This window comes from Mercenaria mercenaria, chromosome 1 (genome assembly GCF_021730395.1).
Source record: "Mercenaria mercenaria strain notata chromosome 1, MADL_Memer_1, whole genome shotgun sequence".
NCBI classification, from domain to species: Eukaryota; Metazoa; Mollusca; class Bivalvia; order Venerida; family Veneridae; genus Mercenaria; species Mercenaria mercenaria.
The window spans coordinates 9,892,837-9,911,739 of record NC_069361.1 but is presented as its reverse complement, the minus strand read 5'-3'; the positions used below and the strand labels follow the sequence as shown (position 1 = coordinate 9,911,739).

General features: G+C 37.7%; 1 protein-coding gene across 5 annotated transcripts in view; it reads left to right on the top strand.

The window, feature by feature from the left end:
* LOC123545017 (mitochondrial ribonuclease P catalytic subunit-like) overlaps positions 1 to 16,651 on the top strand; it is a 61,877-nt gene extending 45,226 nt beyond the window's left edge. For all 5 annotated transcript variants that reach the window (XM_045331231.2, XM_053539457.1, XM_045331235.2 and 2 more), the window contains exons 6-7: positions 2,686 to 2,860; positions 16,257 to 16,651. In XM_045331231.2, the coding sequence (XP_045187166.2) occupies positions 2,686 to 2,860; positions 16,257 to 16,469 (388 nt within the window). In that variant the 3' untranslated portion in view covers positions 16,470 to 16,651. The remainder of the gene's footprint in view (positions 1 to 2,685; positions 2,861 to 16,256) is intronic.
* The last annotated feature ends 2,252 nt before the right edge of the window (positions 16,652 to 18,903 follow it).

Here is an 18,903-nt window from a genome sequence, read left to right as displayed (position 1 = left end):
GCTACAAGAGTTAGAAATAGAAAAATCTTCCAATGACATCTTCTTAACATGGCCACCAGTGGGGGATTGGTCACTTTTTACCTATATTTATATATATTTGAAATTTTAAAAATCTTCTTGTTTGAATTTGATGGCGCGATTTTAAAATAGTTTTACATAAATTGTCCTTGTGCAACCATCTGTCAAGGTCACACTTAGAGGTCAAAGGATACAAGAATGAAAACTTTGTCCGGAGCATTTCTTCTTCAGGCATGGAGGGATTTTGATATAAGTTGGCACAATTGTTAACCCATCATGAGATGGAGTGTCATGCACAGGTCCCTTCTTTAGAATTACTTCTCTTTGTTGTTACTATAAATAGCTTATATTGTAACTTTATCATTACTAGTTTTAGTGAAAAATCGAGACCACTTTTCTGTAGTACAACATGCATGTTACACCCAATTCTGAGATGTATCTTGACCTATCTCTACCTGGTAAGATTTTTGTGAGGACTTACAATTTTTTTTATTTTTTTTTTTTTTAAGATTAACTTCCCTTAGTTGTTACTATAAATATCTTACATTGTAACTTTTTTTATAATTGACAGTAGAGAAAAACCAAGACCACTTTCCTGTGGTACAACATAGATGCTACTTTCAAATTTTAGGTGTATTTCAAGGTATCTCTACCTGGTAAGGAGTTTTGTTGTGGATTAAGAAAAACAAATGAATTACAATAATTACTAAAAAAACATTGTAAACAACCACAAAATTAAAATTCCATCTGCAAATACAGGTGCTAGTGTAAAGAAATTTGCTGTGATGGGCGTATATTGTGACATTCTGGCACTCTTGTGTGTAAGATGCAATCTGACTAAAGTGCATCTTCTATTTAGTATTTACGCACGCTTAGGATCTGAAAACGAGCTATTGATAGCCTCGTTCTGACGACCCTTCCACTAGCCAATCAAAAGCTAACTTACAACATTCTGCAAGCTTAAAAAAGCCTTGGTTTTTCATATCTACAATTCTTATATCGTAAGATGTCAGGTAGTTGGTTAGCTCAGTAGGTAGGGCACCTTCTCTGTAAGCGAGGGGTCCTGGGTTCAAGCCCTGGACTGATTGCAAATTTTTCTTACTCTTTGACATGCGAACAAGTCATCTGATTTGTTCAAATAAAAATAGATTTGCGAAAATAAAAATAGTAATATTGAAAATCCAAAATATATTGAAGACCAATGTGAATGGGTCGTTCTCAGATCTTCGTTTAGAAGATCAAGTACTTCAGTCAGATTGTGTAAGATGTAAAAAGTGGTGATTCTTTCATTATAGCTGGAAAAAGCAGAGAAGTATCTTTACAGAAATATGTAAATGCAGTTCAAATATGCATCTAGAAATTTATTAAATCTGCCATTTCATTTTTTGTTGCGATGGTAACAAAATGGCCATCATTTTGATCAAATATTCAAATGCTCATAACTTTCTCATTTTTAAGCCGATTCTAAAAATTCTTTCACTTCTTCAAATGATTTAAGACACTGTAGTAGACGGAATTAACATAAGAACAACATTGCCTTTCTCTTTAAAAACATGGCCACCTGTGGGTATGGTCACTTTCCCTATATGTATATAATGGAAACTTTAAAAATGTTCTTATGTGAAACTGCGAGCCGTTAAACTAATTTCACAAAAATGGTCCTTGTTTGACCTTTACATAGATTCTTTGAATTATTCTGATTTGTCAAAAAATATGGCCACCAGAGGGTGTTGTCACTTTTTCCTATGTATTTTGTGAAGTTTCTTGTTTAAGTAGTTCTTGTTGAGTAGTCGACGAAAGTACCCACCTGGAATTAATGGATGGAACAACTTATTTTCAGCCGAGCCCTCGGCAGGCGTCATATTTACCTCCCCAGCATCCAGTCTAGGCCAATACTGCTGGAAACAGTACCAATTTAAGTAAATCACCCAGCACTGAACACTAGTCAGGATATCAGCCGCGACTGGGAATCGAACCCTGACCGCTGGCATTGTAGTCCAACCTGCTAACCACTGCGCCACTCCCTTAAAAAAATGTGGAAAATTAAACATTCTTGTATTAAACACCTGGCCCGATTTAAAAATAAATTCACACTAATGGTCCTTGTGTGACCTTCTACCTAGGTTGTTCAAATTATTTTGATTTGTTATTAAACATTGTCACCAGGGGCATTGCCACTTTTTCCCTATATGCATGTATTGGAAACTTTAAAAACGTTACTGTCAGTGAAAGCAGGCTCAATTTTAGAACAGTTTTATCAGATCAAAAAACACCACGAGGGTGTGTGGTCACTTTTCCCTATATCAATGTATTGGAAAAATCTTCTTGTTTGATATGTTGTGGAAAAATCTAAAGGTAGATGTTGTGTTAACTTAAAAGTACAAGAAAATTTCCATGAAACCTGGTTTGTAGATGCTTGGTTAGTTAAAATATATGCAGGTCCTTTATTTCCAATGTAAAAAGTATTGTTGCTATTGTAGCAAATCTTACAAATACCCCTTCCAGTAGGGGACTTTCTTTTGTAGGCAGTAGTCTTATTTGTCCATTGTCCGACCATCTCTGTAGGATAAAACAGGCAGATTCTGCCTTAATTTGTAAACTATAAGAGACTTTTTAGGAGATGAAATAATAAGCTAAAATGGTATATATATACTGATTTATTTACAGGTCATATGATGATTGCTATATAATGCTTGCAGCATTTTTGTCTGGACGAAAGTGCTTTGTTGTGACCAATGATGACTTGAAAGATCATGTAGCTCTGCTGGATGGAACTGTGAAGCCATACTTCCATTTATGGAGAGAGCAACAGAGAATTTTTCACTTTGAAGAAAAGCTTCTGGTATGTACACTATCTGATGCATGGCCTGTTCCTGTTTTAGCTCACCTGAGCCAAAGGCTCATAGTGAGCTTTTGTGACCACTCAATGTCCGTCGTCAGTCGTGCGTCCGTCAACATTTTCTTAAAAAATCTTCTTGAAAACCACTGGGCGGAATTACACCAAACTTTACAGGGATGATCCTTGGGTGATCCCCTTTCAAAATTGTTCAAAGAATTTAATTCCATGCAGAACTCTGGTTGCCATGGCAACTGAAAGGAAAAACTTTAAAAATCTTCTTGTCCAAAACCACAAGGCATAGAACCCTGATATTTAGCATGTGACATCATCTTATGGTCCTCTATCAATATTGTTCAAATTGTGCCCCTGGGGTGAAAAGAGGCCCCAACACGGGGGTTACAAGTTTTACATAGACTTATATAGGGAAAAAAGTTTAAAATCTTCTTGTCTGAAACCACAACTTTTAGACCTTTGATATTTGGTTTGTAGCATTGTCTTATGGTCAAATTGTACCCCTTGGGTGAAAAGAGGCCCTGCCCTGGGGGTCCCAAGTTTTATATAGACTTATATAGGAAAAAACTTTTAAAATCTTCTTGTCTGAAACTGTACGACCTAGGCTTTTGATATTTGGTATGATGCATTGTCTAGTAGTCCTCTACCAAAATTATTCAAATTATGCCCCTGGGGTTAAAAGAGGCCCCGCCCTGGGGTCACTTAGTTATTATTTGAGTTATATAGGAAGAATACTTAAAAAATCATCTGATCCTATTTCCAAGACTGTTCAATTATAATTACCTGATGACCCCAAGTAATATGATGTCACTTGACTGTCACCTTGACCTACCAACCTACTTTCTTGTTATCCCCCGACGAAAGTCGGAATGATATAGTTTTGGCGTTGTCCTTCCGTCCGTTTTTCCGTCCGTCTTTCCTTCCGTCCGTCCGTCTTTCCGTCCTTCCGTCCGGAGCCATATCTAGGAAATGGTTGGGAATATTTATTTAAAACTTCATATACATGTTCACCACAATGAGTTCTTGCGGCCCGTCAAGTTTCAGTCAGATTGCCCAAGTAACACCAGAGTTATGGCCCTTAGAAGTTTCTAGTGTAAACTATATAGGGTACTATAAATATGGCAATTTCTGCATCATAACGTTTGATATATTTGACCTAGAACTATGAAACTTAAACAGAATTTAGATCACCATAATGTGGTTGTGTACACACAATTTCATTTGGATTTATTTGTAAATTAAGAGTTATTGCCCTTTAATTGTATAAAAATCCACATATTTGTACATAACAAACTTACCATTTTGTAGAATTTCATTAAATTTCTTTCATTCTTTTCCATGAACATATATTGTAAACATGTGAAGTTGTGTACCCACACCTGGTCGCCCCCTTACCTTGATCCACACCTCCCCCCTATCCCCCTCCCCCCCCCCCCCCCCCCCCAAAAAAAAAAAAAAATTCATTCCTTATTTTAGATTTTTTTCAAACAAACTTCATATACATGTTCACCACTATGAGGTTATGGGGCCCATCAAGTTTCAGACAGATTGCCCAAGTAACACCAGGGTTATGGCCCTTAGAAGTTTCTAGTGTTAACTATATAGGGTACTATAGATCTATAGATATGCCAATTTCTGCATCATAACTTTTGATATATTTGACCTAGAACTATGAAACTTTAACAGAATTTAGAGCACTATAATGTGGTTGTGCACAGACAATTTTGTACGGATTTCTTTATGTAACTTCAGAGTTATTGCCCTTTAATTGTCTAAAAATCCACATATTTGTACATAACAAACTTACCATTTGGCAGAATTTCATTAAATTTCTTTCATTCTGTGAACATTTATTATAAACATGTGAAGTTGCGCACCCACACCTGGTCACCCACTTGTCTTGGTCACACCCCCTCCCCCTCCCAACCCCCCTCCCCCCCCCCCCTCCCAAATTTTTTTTTTTTTTCATTTATTTTAGATTTTTTTCAAACCTTCCAAGTTGTACTATTCCCCCACCTCACTTCTCCACCCAGTCATGCCCACCACTGATCATGCATCCTCCCCCCCCCCCCCCCCCCCCACTCCAACTTCACCCTTTTACCTTTTTTTTTTTAATTTTCAATCAATACAAAATGTATTTATAATCAGCATGTGAAATTTTGTTTCCTCTCCCGTTCCCCTGCACTCCCACCCCCTAAAAAAATAAATATATACATATATCTATATATAGATATATATATTTACACTCCTTTTTTTTTTTTTTTAAATGTTCAAACCTTCAACATGTTAAGTTGTGACTGCACAAACCTTGCCCTCAGCCATGTTCAAGATATCTTATCTGTGTTCTCTTAAGGACATCTGATCTTTTAAGTTCAAATGTACAGTCGAGACTACCTTAACGACCCCCTGAATTTAGCGACTCCCTGTCATATGCGACCCTATTTTATGCTCCGGACGCAATTTACTATTAAAAGAGCCTGAATTAAGCAACCCCCTGCCTTAGGCGACAAGCGACTGTGAAATCAGGCTCCCGAATCGATATTTAGACCGTTTTCAGCGACTTTGAGACGCTCCCTCGCAAGACTTTACACGATAGAGTTACCGTTCTTTATCTCGCGTGAAGTTGTTTGAGACGAGAACTTATTATGCCCCCCTTTGAAAAAGGAGGGGTATATTGTTTTGCAGATGTCGGTCGGTCGGTCGGTCGGTCGGTCGGTCGGTCGGTCGGTCGGTCGGAATGTAGACCAATCCGTTTCCGGATGATAACTCAAGAACGCTTGGGCCTAGGATCATGAAAGTTAATAGGGAGGTTGGTCATCACCAGCAGATGACCCCTATTGATTTTGAGGTCTGTATGTCAAAGGTCAAGGTCACAGTGACCCTGAATAGTAAAACTGTTTCCGGATGATAACTCAAGAACACTTTGGCCTAGGATCATGAAAGTTGATAGGGAGGTTGGTAATGACCAGCAGATGACCCCTATTGATTTTGAGGTCAGTATGTTAAAGGTCAAGGTCACAGTGACCCTGAACAGTAAAACTGTTTCCGGATGATAACTCAAAAACACTTGGGCCTAGGATCATGAAAGTTGATAGGGAGGTTGGTAATGACCAGCAGATGACCCCTATTGATTTTGAGGTCAGTATGTAAAAGGTCAAGGTCACAGTGACCCTGAACAGTAAAACGGTTTCCGGATGATAACTCAAGAACACTTGGGCCTAGGATCATGAAAATTGATAGGGAGGTTGGTAATGACCAGCAGATGACCCCTATTGATTTTAAGGTCAGTATGTTAAAGGTCAAGGTCACAGTGACCCTGAACAGTAAAACGGTTTCCGGATGATAACTCAAGAACGCTTAGGCCTAGGGTCATGAAAGTTGATAGGGAGGTTGGTAATGACCAGCAGATGACCCCTATTGATTTTGAGGTCAGTATGTCACAGGTCAAGGTCACAGTGACCAGGAACAGTAAAATGGTTTTCAGGCAATAACTCAAGAACGCTTGGGCCTAGTGTCAGGAAAATTGATAGTTAGGTTGGCCATGACCAGCAGATGACCCCTATTGATTTTGAGGTCATTAGGTCAAAGGTCAAGGTTACATTGGCCAGGAACAGTTAAATGGTTTCTGATCTTCTTGTCCAAAACCATAGGGCCTAGGGCTTTGATATTTGGTATGTAGCAAAATCTAGTGGTCCTCTACCAAGATTGTTTAGATTATTTCCCTAGGGTCAAATATGGCCCCACCCCTAGGGTCACATGGTTTATATAGACTTATATAGGAAAAAACTTTGAAAAACCTCTTGTCCAAAACCACATGGCCTAGGGCTTTGATATTTTGTATATGACATCATCTAGTGGTCCTGTACTAAGATTATTCAAATTATTCCCCTAGGGTCAAATATGGCTCCGCCGTGGGGGTCACATGGTTTACATATACTTATATAGGGAAAAACTTTGAAAATCTTCTTGTCCAAACCACAAAGATTATGGCTTTGGTAATTTGTAATGTAGCATCATTTAGTGGTTCTCTACCAAGTTTGTTCAAGTTATCCCTCTCGGGTCAAATATGGCCCCGCCCCAGAGGTCATATGGTTCATATAGACTTATACAGGGAAAAACTTAGAATCTTCATGTCCATAACTTACGTCATTCAAATTTGGACCACATGTATAGTTTTGAGTGGCAAGATGAACCTTGACATGAGTTGACTTTGATCTTGACCTAGTGACCTACTTTCACATTTCTTTACCTACAGCCTTCAAATTTGGATCACATGCATAGGTTTGTGTACTGAAAAAATCTTTGACCTTGTTATTGACCTAGTAACCTACTTTCACATTTTTGAAGGTACAGGCTTCAAATTTGGACCACATGCATAGTTTTTTGTTCCAAAATAAAATTTGATCTTGATTTTGACCTAGTGACCTACTTTCACATTTCTTAAGCTACAGCCTTCAAATTTGAACCACAAGCATAGTTTTGTGTACTGAAATGAACTTTGATCTTGAGATTGACCTAGTGACCTACTTTCACATTTCTGAAGGTACAGGCTTCAAATTTGGACCACTTGCATAGTTTTGTGTTCCGAAATGGAATTTGTGTTTACAGTGAGCAGATAATTTCTGTTCCTTGTGCAATTACTGAATGCATCAAGGGGGGCATTTCGTGTTCGACGAGCTCTTGTTTGTTTACAAAAAATGGCTGATGAAAAACATAAAAAAGAACTGTATTAACATTAGAACAGCGTGTTAAGGCACTTGAATTGCTCGATTAGGGAAAACCAGCGTATAAAGTAGCTGAAGAATTCGGAGTCGGTGCATAAATTAACTTTATTCCTGGTTAAACAAAAATATGGCGGTATTTAACAGGAAACGACGAAGTAAACACAGATTAAAGATGCAGTCAATAATCGAATAAATGTCAATAAACAATTAGTACACAAAAATATAAATATCATAAACCTCATGAGCAGTGTGTAAATAGTTCAAATGGAACATTTATATTTTACTGCTCTCCTTTATTTTCTTGCCAGATCATGAGCTTAAATTTGTTTTATCAACATCATACGAATGATGCAAATTATTTGAAATTTATATTTTATCAATATGCAATTAAAGAAATAGTATTTAATCATTTTCCACTCATACCTTAAAAGAGGCCAATATATAAGTATCCGATATTCATGTACATTAATTGGAAAAATATATGAAACCAGCGTCATCCTGTTAAGTGAGACTGTTTTAAGAGACTCCCTGTCATATGTGACCTTTTTCGCTGCTTCCCAAAGTCGGTCTCTTAAAACAGTCTCGACTGTACATGTAAAACAGCAACACCTGGTGCCAAACCACTCAAAGACAATATTTCATTCCAGTTAAACTTCAAGCTCACATTTCAATTAACTGCATTTAATTTTAAAAGCTAAGCTTATTACAGTAAGCATATCCCATTCGAAATAAATTCTTTAGTCCGGATCAAAGTATCATACATTTATTGTGTACTCTTTAATTATGTCTCCCCCAGGAGACATATTGTTTTTGCCCTGTCCGTCCGTCCTTCCGTCCTTCTGTCCGTCCGTCCGTCCGTACGTCACACTTCATTTCCAAGCAATAACTAGAGAACCATTTGACCTAGAACCTTCAAACTTCATAGGGTTGTAGGGCTGCTGGAGTAGACGACCCCTATTGTTTTTGGGGTCACTCCGTCAAAGGTCAAGGTCACAGGGGCCTGAACATTGAAAACCATTTCCAATCAATAACTAGAGAACCACTTGACCCAGAATGTTGAAACTTCATAGGATGATTGGTCATGAAGAGTAGATGACCCCTATTGATTTTGGGGTCACTCCATCAAAGGTCAAGGTCACAGGGGCCTGAACATTGATAACCATTTCCGATCAATAACTAGAGAACCACTTGACCCAGAATGTTGAAACTTCATAGGATGATTGGTCATGAAGAGTAGATGACCCCTATTGATTTTGGGGTCACTCTGTCAAAGGTCAAGGTCACAGAGGCCTGAACATTGAAAACCATTTCCGATCAATAACTAGAGAACCACTCGACCCAGAATGTTGAAACTTCATAGGATGATTGGTCATGAAGAGTAGATGACCCCTATTGATTTTGGGGTCACTCCGTCAAAGGTCAAGGTCACAGGGGCCTGAACATTGAAAACCATTTCCGGTCAATAACTAGAGAACCACTTGACCCAGAATGTTGAAACTTCATAGGATGTTTGTACATGCAAAGATGACCCCTATCGATTTTGGGGTCACTCCATTAAAGGTCAAGGTCACAGGGGCCTGAACATTGAAAACCATTTCCGGTCAATAACTTGAGAACCACTTGACCCAGAATGTTGAAACTTAATAGGATGATTGGTCATGCAGAGTAGATGACCCCTAACTATTATGGGGTCACTCTGTGAAAGGTCAAGGTCACAGGGGCCCGAACATTGAAAACCATTTCCGGTCAGTAACTTGAGAACCACTTGACCCAGAATGATGAAACTTCATAGGATGATTGGTCATGCAGAGTAGATGACCCCTAATGATTTTAGGGTCACTCTGTTAAAGGTCAAGGCCACAGGGGCCTGAACATGGAAAACGATTTCCAATCAATAACTTGAGAACCTCTCGACCCAGAATGTTGAAACTTCATAGGATGATTGTTCTTGCAGAGTAAATGACCCCTATTGTTTTTGGGGCCACTCCGTTAAAGGTCAAGGTCACAGGGGCCTGAACATTGATAACCAGTTCTGATCAATAACTTGAGAACCACTTGACCCAGAATGTTGAAACTTCATAGGATGATTGAACATGCAGAGTAGATGACCCCTATTGATTTTGGGGTCAGTCTGTTAAAGGTCAAGGTCACAGTGGCCTGTTCATGTAAAATCATTTTTTTGGAAATAACTTGAGAACCACTTGACCTACAATGTTGAAACTTAATAGGATGATTGGACATGCAGAGTAGATGACCCCTATTTATTTTGAGGTCACTTGATCAAAGGTCAAGGTCACAGGAGCCTGAACAGTGACTGGAGAACCACTAGGCCAAGAGTGTTGAAATTTAGCGGGATGACTGGACATGCCAAGTAGATGATCCCTATTGCAGCCAACCATCAGTGTCTCTTTGATTTTTGCTCCTGACCCCTATTGACTTCTTGCCTATAGGACTTTGCATTGGGGGAGACATGCGCTTTTTTACAAAAGCATTTTCTAGTTAAACATTTGTTTTCTGTTAAATTGATTTTGACTAATGAAATTATTTGCTTCTTATTAACATCCTTAACTTTTTGCCGGTATATCTTTTTGCCATTCCTCACCACAAACCCTTTCGGCGGGGGATACCAATTCATCGAATTTGCTTGTTTTTTAAGATACAGCCTTGAAATTTTGAAGACATACACAGTTTTGCACACAAATCGTAAAACTGAATTTCATTGACCATGAATGTGACCTACTGACATTAATCCCAACAAAATAAAAAAGAAATAGTAGAACACACTGTCATTATTTTACTCTTAACACCCCTCCCCCACCCTCATGCAACTTCAGTGCGTTCAATGGTTTATTGTCAAGCCCGCTTGCAAAAGCGAAGACATAGTTGTCCAAATGGCTGTTTGGTGTATGTGTGTGCGTGCGTCCATCCTGATTTGTTTGTCAGGACTTTGACATGCATGGAGCAATCTTGTTTATATTTGGCATGAATGTTACCCTCAGTGAGACGGAGTGTCATGCACAAACCCCAGGTTCCTATCTTAAAGGTCAAGGTCACAGTTGGAGGTCAAATGTCATGTCAGATCTTGTCTGGCCCATAACTTCAACATGCATGGAGGAATTTTGTTTATATTTGGCATAATTGTTTAACTCATTGAGACGGAATGTCATGTGCAAACCCCAGGTACCTATCTCAAAGGTCATAGTTAGGGGTCAAAGGTCTTTTTAGAGCTTGTCCAGGCCGTTATTTTGGTAAGTATGGAACAATCTTTTTTTAGCTTGACTATTCATAGAATAGTAGAGCTATTGGACTCGCCCGTGCGTCGGCTTCCCGATTTGGTTAAGGTTTTGTATGTAAGCTGGTTGGAATGGATTGAAACTTCACACACTTATTCACTGTGATAAACTGACTTACATTGCACAGGTTCCATAACTCTATTTTGCTTTTTTACAAAATTATGCCCCTTTTTCAACTTAGAAATGTTATACTTCCTGTTTCAATTAACCGAAAGGTACATTAAACACAAACAGGAGTTGTATCACAAAATTACATGGAAGGAGTAAGGTGATGAACAAAGAGGGTTTAAGCACTACCATTTGCTACTAAATTACATTCCAGTTTATCAAAACATAATATTGTAAAATCTGTAAATAAGCACACATTCCAATATAAGTGCATATCAAAAGTAAGCGCATACGGCCTTACCATTATTCTGTATGGGATAATAAGTGCATATCATTTCCTTAACATAATTTTGTCTCGTAAGTTAAGGTGCATATCCAAATACTGGTAAACAAACAACAATTGCAACAAAAAGACGTAATTAACGGTATTATACTGTGATAATTGTTAATCATGAATATTGTCTGGTAAAATGTTGGTCATTTACGATAATCATGCGTTGTCATTACAGTTTGTCATTCTTGTGTAAATCTGTGAAAACAATATGAGAATAATAATGCCTCTTAAACGCAAATTCTATTCTAAGGAAAAGAAATTAGAAATTGTTGAGTTTTTTGAAAGAAGTGGGAATCAGTACCGCACATGCAAAGAGTATAATTTGAACACTAAAACGATGACAACAACGATGTCCCGTTAGCCTCTCTCATCACATGCAGTGCAAGTGCATATGTGTAAGTGAATCTTAGTGTTGAACAGGGATTGAATGGTCGGAGCGATTGAACATTATTTGCAATATGATCATTATGCTTTCATTATGTATAAATACTGTAAATGTATGCAATAAGAGGAAGTAGTTCACTGCGCATGTCCATGTCCATGTTTTACTTTTGTTTTCTTAAAGCTGCTCACCCGCAGAAATGTTTAAGGATTCACAGCACTATATGGTTATGTAGGAAAACAGAAAGCGTTGCAAATGGTTTATTATTTTTCCAATATAGCCATATAGAGCGGTGAATCTTTAAACCTGTTTTCATAAGCCATTTTCTCAGAACGTTAAGTAGATTTTCGCTTATTTTGTTGATCATGCCTTTTCATTTTACATTCTTGTTATAAAAATGTTGCTTTTGTGAAATTTAATATTTTCGACCAAACTGAGGGCGAGCAACTTTAACAGCAACGTCAGTTTTCCAGATATATCAAAAATAGGCGCACACTGCTTGTCTGTAAGAGCATATCAAATATAAGCGCACAGTTTTGGCTTAAGTATAAGTGCATATCAAAACTAGGTGCATAAAAGTGCCACTAAAATTATTATATGCGTATACGCTTTTTTAACAGATTTTACAGTATCCTGACACTCATCATAACTGATGAGGACTATCTTTTATTATTTTAATCAGGTTTTTCGAAGTTGAAAGCCTGGTTATTAGATTAGCGATGTCATTGTGTGGATGGATGGATGGATGGATGGATGGATGAATGGATGGATATCTAGTTTCCGTTCAATACCTTCAGTTTAGGTTGAAATTTAGTTTAGGTTGAAATGTTGAAATGAAACTTCGCCCTTAGGTAGCTTATAGTAAGACCAAGGTTTGGATTGAGTTTGGGATCAGTGGAGTCAAGGTCAAGGTCACTGTTTCTAAAAATAGAAAAAAACTGTTTCCACTCAAATACTTAAGATTTGATTGATAGATTGAAATTAAACTTTGCATACAAGTAGCTTATAGAAAAAAGATTGATTGGCAGTGATCAGGCAGGTCAGTCTAATAGAAAAACTGTTTCACTCAATACTTAGATTGATTATAGATGAAATTAAACTTGATACAAATAGCTTATAGAAAAGCAATCTAGGTGCATATGGGGTCAGTTAGGTCAGGTTCAAGATTAGTATAATTGATTTAATGGGCATACCTAGAATTCTAATTCCACCATGGCATAGTGGTCAAGAGCATTGGTTTAAAGCTACCTTTTGCAACTAAAATCTTACTGAGTGCCTTACTTTATTTTGTCCCCCCCCTCCCACAAAATTTTTAGGGTGGGGACTTAGAGGTGCTCTTGTACATCCCCCCTTATGGGCTACTAGCCCCTAAACCCTTTGTTCACAGAATGAACCTGTTTTTGTACTGATAGGTAGCTCCTAGACCCTGAATGTTTGCTTGTCTGTCTGTCAGTCAATCTGTCTGAATTTGTATTGTTTATGCCACAAAAATTATTTGACCTAGAGTCATCAAACCTCACAAGATTGTTATTCAGCACAAGAAGTTGTGCACCAGCCCAGGAGTTTTAATTTGAATCTTAAACAGCCAGACCAGAATTATGGCCCTTGACTTAGTCAAAAATATGTACGAAAAGGGCCTAAATTTGTGTTGCATGTATCTCAAAAAGTATGTGACCCAGTATTATGAAACATTACAGAAGTATTTTTTTCTTCATGTGACATTGTGCACCTGGAATTGGTTAGCACTCAGTCAGACCTGAGTTATGGTCCTGACTAAGTCAAAAATATACATAAAAAGGCATAAAAGTTGTATCGCATATATCTCAAAAAATATTTGGCCTAAGGTCATGAAACACAATAGGAATATTATTCAGCATGTGAATGTATGCATTTTATTCTGGATTTCTATCAGTCAGATCAGAGTTATGGCCCTTGATTGTCAAAAATATGCATGAATGGGATACAAGTTTGTATCTAAAAAAGTATTTGGCTTTGAGTCACAAAACATGGGGATGTTATATAGCATGTGAAGTTGTGCTCCTTGTGTTCTGTTTGGGATTTTTCTCAACCAGACTGGAGTTATGATCCTTGACTTAGTGAAAAATACACATAAAGTGCTTAAAGTTTGTATTGCATATATCTTAAAAATATTTCACATATAGTCATGAAAACATATACTATTAGGAATATTATCCAGCTTGTGAATTTGTGCACCTGATTTTTTTATTTCACTTTGCAAGACCAGAGTTATGGCCCATGACTTAGTAAAAATATTAAGTTTTTGCCCCATGTATCTAAAAATATACTTGACCTAGAGTTATAAAACATTTGAGCATTGTTTTGTAGCACGTGTACCTGGTGTTCTATATGGGATTTTACTCTGCTAGGCCAGAGTTGTGGTCCTTCACTTAGTGAAAAATACACACAAAGTTACTAAAAGTTTGTGAGTGGGGGCAGCTATGTCCAGTGGATACACATCTAGTTGTGTTTTTTGTGTGTGCTTATGTTTTTTTCTGTGATAAAGAATCATTTTAATGCTAAAGGGTCAAAGTTAAGGTGGATCACAGTTGCATATTATTTTCACTGTGATCATAAAAAGTTGGTTTCCAGTTAACAGCTTTAGTTAGTCTTGATTTACTGTCACCAAACTGATGTATAGCAAACTTCTTTGGATTGTATTTTTGGTCACTGTTACTAAAAATAGAAAAATGGTTTGTGTCCAATATCTTCAGTTTTGGTACACCTATTGTCAGCAAACTTTGTGTTAAAGTAGCTTTTATCAAAGTCAGAGGTTGGTAATATATTTGGGGGTCACTTGGATCAACCTCACTGTTACTTAAAATATAAAATTGTTCCCACTGAATAGCTTAATTGCATACTTTGAAACTTTCCACTGTGGTGCGGTGGGCTTAAGCATTAGTCTACTGTGCCTTTTATAAGGGAGAATGAACAGGTCACAATTCAAATTCTGGTCTGGGCTTTACTCTGCCATAGGATCAAAGTAATAATGCAAGTCAGGAATTACATATTGCAATGACACATCATTCTGCTTTAATTTTTGTTATATCTGTACTGAATGGCATTATTAGATGCACTGGAATATGTATAACAGAACAGAACATGTCCCTAATATAAGCAGAACCTATTGGTGTGATGCAAAGTTTGAAAACCTGGTTTTCTTGGAGTTTCCATGTTTTTAGCTCACCTGAGCAATGCTATGCTCAGATGAGTTATTGTGATCGTTCGATGTCTGGCGTCTGTCTGTTGTCTGTCAACATTTAGCTTGTGTATGTGATAGAGGCTGTATTTTTCAATTGATCTTCATGAAATTTGGTCAGAATGATTACCTTGATGAAATCTAGGCAGAGTTCAAATATGGGTCATCTGGGATCAAAAACTAGGTCACTTGATCAAATCAAAGAAAAATCTTGTGTATGCGATAGAATCTGTATTTTTCAATTGATCTTCATAAAATTTGGTCAGAATGATTGCCTTGATGAAACTAGGTAGAGTTTGAATTTTGGTCATCTCTGGTTAAAAAGGTCACTGGGTTAAATGAAAGAAAAATCTTATGTATGCAATAGAGGCTGTATTTTTCAATTGATCTTCATGAAATTTGGTCAGAATGATAGCCTTGATGAAGTCTAGGTCGAGTTCGAATATGGGTCATCTTGGACAAAAAAGTAGGTCACTAGGTCAAATCAAAGGAAAACCTTGTGTATGCGATAGAGGCTGTATTTTTCAATTGATCTTCATGAAATTAAGTCAGAATGATTGCCTTGATAAAATCTAGGTTGAATTTGAATATGGCTTATCTGGGTCAAAAGTAGGTCACTAGGTCAAATAAAAAAAACAACTTGTGTATGCGATAGAGGCTGTATTTTTCAATTGATCTTCATGAAATTTGGTCAGAATGATTGCCTTGATGAAATCTATGTCGAGTTTGAGTATGGGTCATCTGGGGTCAAAACTAGGTCACTAGGTCAAATCAAAGAAAAGCATTGTGTATGTGATAGAAGCTGTATTTTTCAATTGATCTTCATAAAAGTTAGTCAGAATGATTGCCTTGATGAATTCTAGGTCGAGTTTGAATATGGGTCATCTGGGTTAAAACGTAGGTCACTAGGTCAAATCAAAGAAAAACATTGTGTATGCGATAGAGGCTGTATTTTTCAATTGGTCTTCATGAAATTTGGTCTGAATGATTGCCTTGATGAAATCTAGGTCAGATTTGAATATCGGTTATTTGCGGTCAAAAACTAGGTCACTAGGTCATATCAAAGAAAATACTTGTTTAAATTCAAGAGACCACATTTTTGGTCCAATCCTAATGAAAATTGGCCAGAATATTTGTTTCCATGAAATCACTAGGTCAAACATGTTTACACTGTTATGATGTGTTTCTCAGGTGAGCGACCTAGGGCCATCTTGGCTCTCTTGTTTGTTGTTGACGGATTTATAAAGCAAACAAATATATTCTGAAATAAAGGAAGGAAATATTTGTTCAAACTGTCAGCACTAAAGCTATTTCTTTTTTATTTTGCAGCATCCTCCAACATACAGATGGAAAGCACACGAATCGGAAAAAGCCTGGCATATACCTTACGAGAAAACAGATAAATCTAAGCAACAAAACATTGGCAATTTATTCTCAAAATTTAATCTTAGGTCATTCATATGTGTGAGGAAGCTTAACTATGTGCCATCACCAGAACTGACATTGTTTAAAAAGTCAAAAAATGAATTGCTTAGAAAGTAGAAAGAAAACAGGCTCTGATGACAAGTCAAATACTGAAGTCAATTGATACAGGACTGCTATGACTATCTAGCAATTGATACAGGACTGCTATGACCATCTAGCAATTGATACAGGACTGCTATGACCATCTAGCAATTGATACAGGACTGCTATGACCATCTAGCAATTGATACAGGACTGTGATTACAGGACTGTGATTAATCTTAGCATCAAGTAGTTTATACGAAACTGTGATTAGAATCTAGCATTTAATATGGTACTGTGATTAGCATCTAGCAGATGGAATAAAATTGTGATTAGCATCTAGCAGTTGCTGTAATCAAGACCTATTACCAAACAGTTGATGTGACCCTGGAATTAGTATCTATCATGTGTTTTAAGATTAGTATCTAGCAGCATCTTAAATGAGTCCTTAATGTGGTCCAAGAACAATTGTTATAATATATCTTGAAAACCGGGTGAAGCACTGTGCTGTAAGAACTGAATGTTATAGTCCCCTACTGGTTGAAAATCAGATTCAGGAAATATAGGATTGCACTTACCTGTCTATCGGTCTATTGACAATTTTGTGTCCTGTCATAAACTGCGTCATTCTTCAAGGGATTTTTATATCACTTGGTACAAATATTCCCCATAATGAGATGATGCCTCACGTGCAAAACCCAGACCCAGTTCACAATTGGAGGTCAGCAGGGCTTTTTTCCTGTACGGTATGTAACTTCCATGCAGGGATCTTAATATTACTTGCCAGGAATGTTCCCCATAATAAGACAATGTTTCACGTACAACTTTCATACCTGTAGGTTAAAGGTCACGGTCACACATGGCAGTCAAAGGTTAACATGACATTAATGGGATCTGATTCTAGTCCTGACCAGACTGCCATCCATGAAGGAATTACAATATTACTTGGCACAAATGTTCTCCATAATCAGACGTGTCATACACAACACCCAGACCCCTTTATCAAAGTTCAAGGTCACACTAGGAGGTCAAACAGAGCAAAGTTAATTGGGTATTAGCCCATCCTTTGGGCTTGAATTGGGAATTGGCTACTCTGAATTGGGTATTCTAAAACACATTACCCGAAGGTGGGCATATTAAAATCGCACTGTCCATGCGTCCATGTAAATTAATGTCCGGGCTGCAACTGCCATCCATAAAGGGATTTAAAAATAACTTTGCATTAATGTTCACCATAATGTGATGATGTGTCATGCGCCAAAACCCAGACCACTAGCTCCAAGGTCAAGGCCACACAACTGGGCATAAATGTTTACCATAATGAGACGATGTGTCATGCGTAAAACTTGGCATAAATGTTCACAATAATGAGAGGACATGTCATGGCATAAGACCTAGTTCAAAGGTCAAGGTCACACTTAGAGGTCAAAGGTTAACAGGGTCTGTTTCGTGTCCGGTCCATAACTTTGGCATCCATGAAGAGATTTTGAAAATCCCTTGGCATAAATGTTCCCCATAATGAGACAGCATGTCATGCACAAGATCCAGACCTCTAGCTCTAAGGTCAAGGTCACACTTGGATGTTAAAGTTAACATGGTCTGTTTCATGTCCGTTCCATAACTCAGCCATCTACGAAGCGATTTTAAAATTACTTGGCATAAATGCTCGGGGGCATTTGTCATTAATTAGTGACAGCTCTGTGTTTTTTTTTGTTGTTTTTTTTTTTTCTTTTTTTTTATGGTGGTTGTGGGGGCTCATGATTGGCAGGGGAGGGTAGGGTGGATTGCTGCACTTCTCATATCACCTCGTAACCACCCATCTGTATTCCAGGTTTAAATACCTTGAATAGTGCTGAAATTGTGCTCTGGACACAAAATGCAAAGGTGGGGGAATCGGAGGTTGCCATGGCTGAGTGGTTAAAGTCACTGACTTCAATCACTTGCCCCTCACAGATGTAGGTTCAAACCTCATTCAAGGCATTGAATTCTTCATGTGAGAAAGTCATCAAGCTTGCCAAGAAAGGTTGATGGTTCTACCCAGGGCCCGCCTGGGATGAAATAGTGCATGCAGTGGCACCTGGGTCTTCTTCCACCATTAAAGCTGGAAAAGTTGTCATATGAACTATAATTGTGTCTGTGCGATGTTAAACCTAACAAATAGGCTGCCTATTCCATTTTCAAGGGTTAATTGCTGCTTTGTACGTCAGTGCGGAAATCTGTTTCTAGACGACTCCTACAGTTTTGACTGGAGTATGTCCAAACTTGCAGAAATATTTCATGATGACGAGTATGTTTTGTCTTTATCATGATATGAATTTTTCATGCCCCTTATGTAATTGTGATCATTTGGAATATTTTCTGTCTTTTTTAATTTCAGTACACATGTACTGTATCGTTTCTGGTTTAGGTGTTACGGCTCATTGAAGTTTTGCAAAATGCTACTAAAAGACTTGTACAGATTGCCACTCTT